Raw genomic sequence first — 13,401 nt, 5'->3', positions numbered from 1 at the left:
GTGGTACAGGGAACTCAAAAGAAGTCCCCCAAACACTTCACATTGCCAGATAAAGATCAGCAGAGAAATTACTATAATTAAGATTGTTTAAGCATTTCCATTCTAAGCCTCCATTTCCAGTGGCTTTTAAAACTTTCTGAAACTTAACCTCTCTCAAGCTCAAGTCTTCCAGGTTTAGGCTTTGCCCAAAGGAAAATCATTTTGAAAAGTTGGAGCAAAAGCAATTCAACTATTTTGGAGTATGAGTAGAGTGAAAGACAAAATACACTTTCACGGTTATCAAAACACTACTCGGACACTGAAACTGGCAATTAGAGGAAGGAAGTATGTAGGAATATGAACTATGAACAAATGAAAAATCCCACTCTAGGAAAGGAAAGTACATTTTTCAGGGAGCTCTTGCAAAATGTATAAAGTGTGCACTAAAAACAACCTGACTGTAGATGAATGCATGGCTTAGCTGCACAGTGAAAACTCTAGTGAGGGTGTGCAGCAAATTGTTCACTGTGTTTCTTGTAAAATGGCACACTAAATGAAATTACACAGATCTCAATCCTGCAAACTTAACAGGACTGTTTGCATGGTCAAGGTCTATAGGTATAGAAAACAGTTATGATATCCTAATGCATCATTTGATAATTGTAAAGAGTCAGGGCCAGATTAAAGTAACACATGTGCTCCAAATTCACATATTTCCTGATTTCTGAACGTTTAATTGTGCAATTTTTTTAACATAATATTTTCATTTTTGAAAAAACAAACATGAAGAGTTGATGGAAGTTTTTCAAACTTCAACAAAAATGATGAAAAATTCTGATTTTTTAATGACATTTTTTATGAAACCCTTTCCCCAGTCTTTGACCAGCTCAAAAATATACTATTTTATATTATGGGGGATTAGAATGGAAATGCTTAAACAAACAACCTTAAAGGACTAAAGCCCTTTACTTACACTAATTAAAAACCATTGCTTCTTGGTACAGACTGATATAAATAGACTCCAAAACTCTTAAAAAATTGAAAGCTAACAATCTCTTACATGTATACTTTTAAGATAAGGTCATCCTTTGAGTCTCCTGCCAGTAGATCTGCAATGCTGAGGACTGCACAGCCAAAGGGCCGTCGGTACTGTATGTTGCAAGCATTTTTCTTTTCTCCAGCTCCCATTCGGCCTGTCAAATATAACAAAAATATGATGCATAATCCACTAAAATGCCTCCTTCTAAAGCCACAGAAGAGGGAGAGACCAGCTCAGCTGATACCTGTGGATAATGTAATGGTTTTTATGAAATTATGGCAAGCGTAGTGGTTACAAATCTCCTCCATCTTTTCGTATTTTCCACTTAAATTAGAACAGTAGAAAATATGAAAAGTGCATTACACTTCTAGTGCATTTGTAAGGTCCAAAACTGAGGGGACACTGGTTACCTTCCCCTGACCTCCCCTATCATACACTTTCTGTGTCATACCCAGAAACTATATTCGATTGGGCAATGCTGCACCAAATTTAACATTCAGGTATCATGTACTACTGGACATTAGGTCTTATCACATTTGTAAATATTATTTCACTATGGTTGTTCTTAATAGTCCTCTGTCCTGTGACTGATAGGAAGTGCTGTCTCTGGCGATGACAATTAAGCAGATGGGTGCTGCCCCCATAAGAGGCAATTCAGTAACATGGTGATAAGTGGACTAATGCAAGAACAGCTATTAAAGATGAAAGACAAGAGGAAAGAACAACAAGAAGAGGAAAGATGCTGGAGCACAAGAAAGCAAATAAGTACAAAGAAACAAACAAGGAAGCAAAAGGAAGTGGCGATTGAAACCAGACCTTTTTCTAACATTCTTTCCCCTTTGATTCAAAAACAATAGCCCAACTGCATGAACAAAGCAATAGTCCAACATGCAGCTGCATGTCCTGCATCAAAATAGAGGGGAATCCCTTCCTTCACCTATTCTGTTCAATCACAGCTATGCACCTTTCCTACCAGGTGCATATGCATTAGATGCCAATTTCTGAAATGAAAAGCACCTGGTCCTAGCTGTTGTCAGAAAATACCTCTCCATAACATTTCCCTGCATCACAGCAGCTAGGACAGTAATCTTTCATTTTCACCAAGTACACTGTCCAAATCTTATTTTAATCTAAATATTTCAGCAAGTGTCCTTGGTCTTTCAATGGTGCTCTCTCATAATCCCACATAAGTGCTATGTTTATGCAGTGACAAATGGCCAACTATTTATGACTCTGCAGCGTTTCTTGCTCCTTCTCTCTCTTTGGAATAAAAAGATGCTGGGTTCTCTACTGAAGGCCCTTAAAAACTGCACTGGCCTTTCAGATGGTCTGACTGTGGAGCTAATAAACATATAGAACCTATTTCAGCTTTACAGAATCAGAAGACATAGAGGCTTTGAATTGATGCAACTCAAATAGCATATGCAGTGAGTAGAATATCAAGATTATCATACAAAATTCATAGGCATACTTTCTGGAATCTTAAACTGATCTAAATGCAAAGACTTGAGGTTTTTTCCTTGCTCTAAAAGCCTAGATTGTCAGTATTTTAGAAAAATGGTGAAACAAGGAGGATACTACGCTGTGCCCTTATTTTAAAGGTTTATTCTCACCAACTTGGCTCATTGGCTCAAAAGTTAACATTTTACACCATTTTTGCCTCAAAATTCTTTACTATCCAATTTCCTACATCTTACCCATTAAATGAGTACATGTCTCCCAGCTTTGAAGTCCTGGTTACGCACCACAACCATATAAAAAGGAAAAAAGTATACAGAAAAGATCTGACACACATTGCTTATTCTGTATTAAGACAGGTGTGTATTACAGTATCCAAACCCAGAGTGCAGTACAGAGGATTATTACAACAAAAATAAAATACTCTTCAAAAAAAATCAGGAAGAAATGAAGGTACACTTTGTGCTGTACATCAACTATACCATTATTTTACAGGCAACAATGCATATCTCTAAGAAGAGAAATACTCAGGAATGATGTGAAGATTACTGGAGTTAACTCAATATAGCCACAAGACACTTTCTTAAAGAAATAGATTAAATAAAATATATGCTCTTCACTTCTACAGATCATAAGCATTGTCTTTGGAAGAAAACAGATTTGTTCATATCATATGTTAAAATATTCTTAAAGCGAACAACAACATCTCCTCCATTGCAGTTTTTTCTCTTATTGAATTCATTTGAATTATTTAAAAGAAAGGGTACACATTGTCATCAGTCCATTGATGCTAATTAGGTCTGTTAAATTTCAAGACAAGTTGTTCTACTAGTGCAACATGCCTGAAGTTACTCTGTGGGAGTAAAGCAGGTTTTTTGAACTCCTTTTAAAGTCATTTATTATGCTAAGACAGTTCATATGATAGGCATGCATGTGCTTTTTGGTACTAATGAGAATAGTATCCTATATTGTTACGGGGCCTCTGTCCTTAAGGGATTATAAATTTAGCTTCTTAAAGTGTTTAAAATATTAACACAGAGCAATGCTGGGAAATTCTAGGCACACATTATTTGCTATTGCGTATCAGAATGTAAGCACATTCTTTTCAAAGCTTACTCAGACATACAACCAGCGAATGACAGATGCCAAAAGCAAAACTCAAGCACATTGTCCTTCCTTTATTTACTGTCCAATGCCTTCCAAATGTACAGTTTATGCTGGCAAGCTGTCGTACATACCTATGCGGATAATGTGCACAGTGATGTAGATGTCCTTCCTGAGTTCACTGCTACTCAAATCCTGCAGAGAATCAGAGTCTCATTATTTTTGACCCACAATTAAAACATGACATTTAAAGATCTTAGCATATTATTATATGTGCCAATGAAAGTGATAAATGAATATGGAGTGCACTTTTAACAGAGGATTTGTTACAATATAGTATTGAAAAATTATATCCTGGAATACTTTAAATTTGTGGCCATGCAGGAGTATGGGCAACTTCTGTCCTAAAATGCTATGGAACAGATTGTGCCCTACTGCATCAAGGCTGCACAGGGGCAGGATGCAAGGAGCTCCCTCGTGTGCCCCTGCACATCAGTGATGCATGACTGCAGTCCCTACACTCTTTAAAGCACAAGGATTGCTGTCTCCAAGCAACCCCAGGGTGCAGGAGAGACAAGGAGGAGTGGGGTCTGCCCAGCCTTGCAGGGAGGACTATGCTGTACTTGTGCACTGGGAAATCACCAGAAAGTAGGCACGCTGTAGCCCACGAAAGCTTATGCTCAAATAAATTTGCTAGTCTCTAAGGTGCCACAAGCACTTGTGTTCTTTTGCGGATACAGACTAACATGGCTGCTACTTTGAAACCTGTTTGAAAGCAGGCAGAATTCTTTCTGGTGTTCCCCCAGGTGACGTGCAGCACTGCAAGACCTTTAGCATTGGTCTGTGCCTCAATGATATAACAGAATCTTTCATTAGGATTCAAATCAATAGCTAATCAAAATTGCTCCGACACAGCACTGAACTATTTAATGACACAACAGTTAATTTACTCCATATTTTATTTAAAATATTCAGTACAATTGCATGAAATGAGCATAAAGAATGTGTAAAGCTCACCACAAAGAGAGAACAATGTCTTTCTGGCTTCTCTGGACATTTTGGCAAACCATTCCTATTCAGTCTTAAAAAAAACCTCTCGCTGAAAGAAAATAAATAGAGTAGGCTGAGTAATGTTAAGGCAAATGAAACTTCAATCTGAATTTCTTTCAAGGTGAAATCTTCCTCAAAATATAGAAGAATTACATTTCTATGAACTTGATAATAAAAAAGTATACTGAATGTTGATGTACTGTTTATTGTAATTACAACAAATCTGAGATTAAATAAAATTATTTTTTGGACTGTGATTTTGTAGAATTGTATTCACTTCCTGTGAAATGATGTACATACATAGAAATATGAAAACTATAAAATCTAGGTACACTGGACATTATTACAGAAGGTTTGCAATATGCTGCTATGGATTCTAAACTGTGCAGGTATTGGCATAATCACACAAACTGGCATTCAGTCAGTATCTCTCTCACAGATTAATAAAATTGTCAGAGAAAAAGGTGATAGGTAAGATGATGTTGACGATAGTTGTCCCTACTATTAAGCCTTAACTTCGACCCTCCCTAATGTAGCTAGACTGGATGGATTTTAGTAGACTATGGAATAAGAGCCACTATAGCTGCAGTCAGGAAAGTATTATTTCCAGAATTCTGCCTTGAAAAATCTGTCAGTGTTTGCTAAATGCTATTGTGGAAACAAGTATCAAAACAAAGAGTTTGGCAAATTTAACACTGCCTCTGCTAAAGCAGAGAGAATTTTAGAGCCAGTGAGGGGGCAGGACCTATGAAAAAGGGGAGAAAGGGTATTTGTTTCATTAAGGAAAGATTCCCACTGAATTTTAATGGGAGTTGGATCAGGCCCATAGGAAGGTTCACTATATGAAACAGGCAATTCATGTGTGGAGGAAGTTCACAAGAGAGACAGAACCCTTCATGCGTTGGACCAATTCTAATGGGATGGGTTATAACCCTATTTTTAAAGGGTGGGAGCAACAGGGTCACAAATAGTACTTCCCTCCCACCCCCAGCTAAGCAGCTGTCTGGATACCCCAAAGTTATAAAATAAATTACCAAGAGATCATCCTGCACATACATTCTTAACTACAGCTTTCTCAGCTGTTGCTATCTCTTCTGCCTATGGCTAAGGCCCGAACATTTTTGCCAATGTTTTATACTAATATACATCTTTTAAAAACAGCAGTAGGAATATTTATAGGAATATGCCGGATGAGACACAAAACCCTGAAGATGAGTTAAATCTTTCTTTTTCTGTCATTCCCCAGTCACAAAATCTGGAGACCAATCATTTAATCAAAATCATATTTAACCTGAACTACAGTTGCGTGTTGGTTTAATTTGTATAAGTCAGCCAATCTGGGCAGTTTGAATCCCCAGGTACTTCGACTTTTTATTGCAGTAGTTCATTTTAAACCACATTCCCCATTTGTAGCTACCTAGTTTCCCATTTGATGGCAGAATAATTGGAAGCTAAGAGTAGGGTAGTCTAAACTCTTGTATATTTCATAGGCAGAGACTTCGAAATGTCATTTCTCAAGCACACACACATACTTTAGTGTATAGCCATCTCCTGAAGCCTAAATCTCCATGGTAACTTTAAAAGAGGATTTAAAAATAAGGTCACTCAACATTCTGTGCAAAACCCAACTGTTTTCTGCTGCATATGAATTTAAAAGATGAAGTGTTTTTCAAATTAAAAAAAAATAGCTCATTTTAATACAAATAAAATACATTAAAAGAGTGCTGTTATATCAGATGCTGCATCTCCAGGCTCTAAATAAACTTCAAGTTAGCAATCAGCATACCAAGAATATTACTGTGTGTATTATATAGCACTTAGGGGCCGCAGTTATTGGCCAGGATGTCATTATGGTAGATGCCATACAAGCACATAACAAAAAGATGGCTCTTATCCCACATTGGCTGCACACCCTGTTTATATGATCTGCAACCAGCAACGAATCTGAACTGTGGCAATATAATTTTAGTCCAGGCAACCAACAAGGCTGTGCTGAATTTCACCACCTTATCTCCAGTCTATAGACCTGTCCATCAGTCATGCCTATCAGCAGCAGTGGATGTTTCACTGCATGATTTGTGCTTAAAGCAAGCAAATGGAAATGACTGTCCCAAACAAGAACAGCAGCTTCCAAGAAACTGGGTCTTTGGCAGACTTACGGTGTTTATAAATAGTTTTTATAGGCTGGCAAATGTTGAAAGAATATTCATGTCCTCCAAAACCCAGTGCCTGTTGTAACAGCTTACTGTACATTCACATGTCACTCATCTTTCAGGTGATCCATTCATTCCTGCTCTATACCTTCTCATATAGCAAAATAGCTTGTTATCGCTTACACACGCTTGAAAAATTTACTCAGCACCTCGTAGCTTGAGATATAAATCAACCAGTCAGGGTAAGAACACATGGGCTGTCTGCCTGTAGATTTCCAAAGACACTTAGCTCACATTTGGAAGGTTGCTTGCATAAATATAAGAGCTAGGAATTTATTTTTAGAAAAAAAAGTACATTTCAATTCTGCAGATGTCAAAGGCACTGCCCTAGTAATGCTTCCTACTTGCCACAGGTGTGTGGATTTTTCAAGCCCTGATTACACTCGCTCTCTGCAAGGCTACCCAAGTGTAATTCAGGATACAATTACTAAAAACCAGCAGGCAAGCGCTGTCATGCTACATACAGAAATATACCGATTGAGATGACACTTAATTGGTGATGCAGAGCTAAATTTCTCAGATGTATTTTAAATGTAGCGTGATTGAAGGGAAAAAACTCTAGATGCAGTTTCCACAGTATGACTTAAACAAAAAACAAGCAAAAAGCTACAGTTCCAACTACAACATTAGAATACGTTGGCAGAGAGCAAATGTGAGCAGTCAGCCTTTTAAAATGTTAAAAAATGTTGATATTCAGTTACTTTTAAGTACAGAGGGCATGTGTGTTCATAAAACCTCATGTGGATTTCTTCATAGAAACCACGTTAGAAAATGAATGAGAAAAGTGAACTGCTTTACTAAAAGAAAGAGAAAATACAGAATTTGAGAGAGTTAAAGCTTGGCTTCAATCAGCCAAAACTCCAGATGATTAAAGCTGAGGTTAGCATTTTACTTCTCAGCAGTCAGTCACCGGTAAATATACCTGGCGATATGCAACGCAATAACCCAAAGGAAACAGATCTTTTCTTTGTATTAAGGGCATTTGATTATAGCTTAGACTTCTAACCATTTTTATGAGTGCTAAACTTGGCACTAAAATATGCTGTGCACATTCTACTCTACTGTCTTCTGACAAGAAATATAGAAATAACGAACACTGAAGAGATTAATTTAAGCAGGTCAGCAAGGGATTTTTGTACTGAAACATCCTCTGTAGTACTAAAGTAACAATGTGCTCCAAATCTGCAGTTTACCGATTGCCTTTAAAAGGAACATGCCATAAACTGTTCTATTTTCATAACTGATTTTTATTGATTTATATTACTACTTGTGTGTTATTAGTCTAGACAGATTGCCTATTGTATGACTTTTAAACATAAATCTGGCTGTCTTTTTTAATATTATGCCACATGACATGTTGTAGAAAAGATTACCTTAGAAATTGGCCAAATTCCTCAGTATAACATTTAATTTTTATGTAATCAACATAAAATGTATGTCTTCAGGTGGGGAATAAAAGACAGGAGTCTTCAGTAATTGATAACATCAAATTAGTTGCTTGCTGTAAAATTCAGCAGAACAATAGAAGCAGATGAAACTAAACAGCACAAATTCTGTTTTACATACAAACGTTGTGGGTGATAAACATAGGAAGACATTTGTTTGATATTTCCCCACTGACACAAAATGTACCTGCCTCTTTTGTTTGTATAATATTTTGGACTGTATTTCTACTCCTTTGATTGGTTCAGTATGGCAGTGTGTGTCATTTTGAGCAGGGTGAGGTAAAAAGATGGATTCGAGCTGGATGCTTATGAAAACAAAGATGGATGACTAGTTTTTTCATTTTGTCTTAATGGAATAAATGCTACAGATCTAAGGACTGCCCATCTAGGCTGGAAGATCATCAATTCCATAGAGCAGATTCAGATTATAACATTTTGCTGATCTGGGTTAGGAAGAAGATTGCTGCTGATACCATTAATTAAGAAAACAGAAACCTATTTGCTTAGATAGGTACACCAGGAATGGATTTGTTCTGATGGCAGATAGATAATAAAATGGTAATTGATTTGTTCTTTTTAGTCCTCTGATTGGCATGAACTTTATTATTTATAGTTAGAAGCTACTGTAGGTGCTTAATTACAAATCTGAAAAAAAATAAATTACATAAACCCGCTCACAACAGGTAGCAGTAAAAACTTTGGATCAGATCCTGCTTGGCTCCTGCTTCATGCCCTTTGTGTTGTTGATGTGGTACAAAGGGGCCAGAGAGCTGGCTTCAGCAATGAGCTGGGGATCCCCCAGCATAGTGGGCATTCCAAAGGGTGTGACAGTTCTGAGCTCAACCAGTTTTGGGACAGTGGGCCAGTCCCTTTGGGGCTGTCCAACCACTGCAAGCTAGAGCATCGCAATACTAAGCCTGGTTTGATCCCTGGCTCCCAGCAGGATGGGATGGGAGGTAAATAGAAAACCACTTCTGCACACCCCTGAAGCTGGTTTTATAAGTGAACCTTACAAGAGAGCAAATACCAGAGCCAGGGACCCTCATCTGAGGGAGCATCCCAATGTATGGAGATTCTCCACTAGCATAACACTCTCCTGCAGTCTCCCCATGCCAGACACCACCCTCCAATACCAAGCGTAAGGGAAAGAGGGGTTCGGGGCATGGCAGAAATGGGGGACTGGATATGGTGGAGCAAGGCTGCTCTACGGCCAATTCGCCACTGGTTTAAGGTGCCTGAGGGAACTTGCATCACAGATAAAAGTTAAAACTGCCCCCTTGTAGCTTTAACTTGAGCCAGGGCTCGACAGCTGATAATCAGTGAGCTGTAACCAGTTCTTGACCCACCTCAATCTCCATTGCACCTGAGCAGCGCTGGCCCACATCTTTAACCGTTACAAATATACCAATAATGTGACCTATGCAACAGACATTATGTATTAAAACAATGTATGACTGTATTGCAATTTTAAAAGACATATATTATCAAAGGCCATAACCCACTGCTATCTGTAGAAGTTTTCTGAATGCAAAGATCGAGGGTAAACGATAACCCTTAATTGTGGACAGGAAAAATAAATTATGGATGAAGTAAAATTACTGAACATTAAGTGTAAATTTATGCTGGCTGAAATTCACTCTACTCACAAAGTAGAAGTGCCCATACTATGCTGACAGAATGACAAATGGTTGGGGAGGTAGAGTCCATCCTCCAGTCAGGACAATAGTGGGGATTTGCCATACACCTCCTATTGCAGCCTAAAGGTTAGAATAATGACGGCAGCTCCTCCACATTGGTTGCACACAGCGCTGTGGTCTGCATAAACATGCATCAAATAGCCTCCCCCTGAGGCACCCAAGTGGCCTTCCGTGTTGGCCTATATAGGGCTAGTGCAGAGATCTGTATCAGTGTGTGCAGGGTGGGAGCAGGCAGTCTCTACAGATACTCAGCAGACAGACTCCACTCCCTATATCCCAGTGCAGCCTGTACACGGCATGAAAGGGTGCAGATGAACCTGCACTGGCCTTCAACGTCTCAGGTGAATTTCACCCACTGAGTCTAGCTCCAAATCAATTACATCAAGCAAGACAAAGGGGCAAAAAAGGCTGATTACGCTTTCCTGCTCAAATACAAGGAAACCTTCACCCAAAAATGAGGGCAGATACAGGATCTGCAAGAAATACTGAAAACCAAATGGGGGAGGCTGTTGGGTTCTTTCCCTTCTTTGTACAGAAAATGTGACCAAAGGAAACTAGAATTTGTAACTTGGATGTTAAATGGGAGACCCACTTAGTTTGTATAGAAAACCAAGTGGGGTCGCAGGCAAAGATGGTAGCCAATATTCTGGCTGGGACATTCAAGAAATATCTCACAACTCCAGCAGCGCTGCCTAACTGTCAGACAGAAGCACTTGAGAACTCTGCCAGACCTAAAAACCTCTCCAGTCTGGGAATCTGGTCTCTAAAACAATGGACAAAATCTATGTGGCCCAACCACCAGCCTCCTGTACTTGCCATGCAACAAGAGAAGGAGCCTGCACTGTGCTCTTCCAAAGAGCAGATGAGCTGACAATTCAGCATGGAGTCTCCTAGAATCTTAGGAAGAATTTTTGAGCTAACTAGAATTCCTCCTGCAACTGTCACCATCACACAGCTCCTCCTCTACTCCCACCACAATGACAAGCTGATCCTATGAATTCTCAAGGTCTAGCTGAAGCAAAAAGAAAGGCAGCATTCTTTCTATATCTTAAAAAATATCAAGCACTGAGAAAACTGCATGTCTCATTTGCACTATTGCCAACACTAAGCATTCAAAAATTGAGAGTCTGGTGCCAAAAAAATCATGAGATTGGCTTATAAGTCATGAGATATTTTTTAAATAATGTGCAGATATTGTTTATTTGTCTTCTTATTTTTGAGCCTTTAGTTACATTTCCAAATTTCCATAACCCGGAGAGCCAGAAACTTCCCTTTTATTAAAATAAAAGCTGAATTTCTCTTGTAATTGCATGAACCTGGGGCTTTAAGAGATGTTGTAAGACTTGCATTAAAATCATGAGAGTTAGCAACATTACAACTGCTATGCTTATTTTCAACTTGTTGGGATGACAACACTTTGAAGTGATGCCTGTTGTAAGGGGCAGCTGTGTGAAATTATACCAAACACTGTGGTCAACTTCAAGCTAATGCCTCATGTACATCTTTAAAAATGTATTTAGAAACAGTTCTGCTGATGAATTTTGTTTTTAATTTCCTTCCCACCAAAAAACAGTAGCTTTATTTTTTAAGAATTCATCACATCCTGCTGTTTTATTTCAAGTCAAAATCCCATTTTGTGACATCAGAGTCATGTCCAAGGCAACCACCAACAATGTTACAAAGGATGTGGATTTAAAGTAAGAAATAAGCAGCAGGATCCGATTAACTTCTAAGCAACAAAGATCCTGGTTTTCATGCAAATGCCACAAGTATTTAAAAACAGAGCATGAAAAATACCAAAAACATAACCATACTCTTTTCTAAATAGCAGGGTTTTCAAATTTTTCCATGAGTTGCCAGTAGATATTTAAAGTGCAGCTGTAATCAAAAAGTGAATTCAAATTACATCATGGAGTTCTATGATTATTTGCTTGCCATGACTTCCACATCAGATTTCCTCAGTTTAAAAATAAAAACATCTTTTTACTTGTAAGAGCTAGCGCTGCAAATTTAGCCTAAGTTCGGAAAGTTCAGCTGTGTGCTTTACAGCTCACTCATCAGTACTAGAGATTCTATTACTGGAACTTGTTTAGCAATTCTCTTTCTATTGTGAAAGGCAAAATAGAATCCAGCTAACTCTCACTTAGCTGTGTTGACTCCACAGTGCAACCAGGTGTTAGAAAGTAGCCATTCAAACACACCCAGGAATAGGCCATTGCACAATAAAGCATCATTTTACATAGTCACTTTTCTGACTATGCCTGCATCTTAAGACTATGTGTGTTGAGTTATGTTTTAAGTGCATGTTTTAAATATCATTTAGCATCCAATGTAGAAGATGACAGGTATGTTCACACCAGATGCCAAGTGGTGATTGTGTTGATCAAAGCATGTTAGCCAGCACAACTCATTTTCCTAGCATAGATGAAGCCCACATAATTACTACGGGTCCAGACTGAAACACAGAAATGAAGCTTATAGATAATGAACCTCAATAGAGGGAAATGCTGAGGTATGTGGTAAAGAAGAGGGGTTTTTAAGCTACAGCATTGCAGTTCTCAAATTTGCATGTATAAGAACATAATAGACATCTGAAATCATTCCTTCCCAATTGGAGGGGGGTGGGGATGTTGTCAGCTTATTAACACAGAAATTAATGGTTCCTAACTGTCAGAAGCTGGCCAGAGGAATAGGCAGACCCAGACTTGGGCCTTCTGCCAATCCAGGGAACAGTGAACCTTACAAAGAGGAAGGCATGTATATAGACTGTTTTATTGTTTAAGATCTGCTTTCTCTATATGGATTTTGTTCTAATACTTCACTTTAAGGAGGCTGTTTGGTTATTGGATACCACCATCATTGCCCCTGGAGGGGACAGAACTTGAGGCACTGAAGATAAGTCAGACCTGCTGAAGTCATCATAGGGGATGGTAGTCCAGGACCTGATCTGAGACGATCTTGTGATTCCACCCAGACAGAAGAGCATTGGGCTGAAACCTTACCGGGTTGCACTCAAGGAGACCAAGAGGGGCCTGAGGTGCAGGAAGCCTGGGAACAGAGTCACAAGTGATCATGTTACGCACATCCCAGCTCTTCTTAACCAACATTCATTATACAATGAGCCATGTGTCTGAGTCCACCGAAAAACCCTTCTAGAAAATCCTAAAAACAAACTAGCCTGCCTTACATTTCTAAGCTTCTAAATGTCATCTGTGCCTTTCACAAACAAACCTCTCTAATGTTTTCTCTTTTCTTCACTTTCTGTAAAGGATTAAGCTTATCTGATTTTGCAATTAGTGCAGCTATAATAATGAAAATATAATCCATTATTAATTAGCTTAACTCTCAGAAAAACACAACAACAAAAATTTCTCTCTTCTTTTTTGTGCTAAGTATATTTGCTGAATTTGTGGAGT

General features: G+C 38.5%; 1 protein-coding gene across 6 annotated transcripts in view; it reads right to left on the bottom strand.

The window, feature by feature from the left end:
• DOCK4 (dedicator of cytokinesis 4) overlaps positions 1-13,401 on the bottom strand; it is a 423,715-nt gene that overhangs the window by 216,971 nt on the left and 193,343 nt on the right. For all 6 annotated transcript variants that reach the window (XM_050935998.1, XM_050936000.1, XM_050935999.1 and 3 more), the window contains 3 exons: positions 4,598-4,679; positions 3,715-3,775; positions 1,040-1,172 (listed from right to left, as the gene is read on the bottom strand). In XM_050935998.1, coding sequence (XP_050791955.1) covers positions 1,040-1,172; positions 3,715-3,775; positions 4,598-4,679 — 276 coding nt within the window. The remainder of the gene's footprint in view (positions 1-1,039; positions 1,173-3,714; positions 3,776-4,597; positions 4,680-13,401) is intronic.

Source organism: Gopherus flavomarginatus, chromosome 1 (assembly GCF_025201925.1).
Source record: "Gopherus flavomarginatus isolate rGopFla2 chromosome 1, rGopFla2.mat.asm, whole genome shotgun sequence".
In the NCBI taxonomy this organism is placed as follows: domain Eukaryota; kingdom Metazoa; phylum Chordata; order Testudines; family Testudinidae; genus Gopherus; species Gopherus flavomarginatus.
The sequence above is the reverse complement of the archived record's forward strand: the minus strand, read 5'-3'. Positions and strand labels throughout refer to the sequence as shown.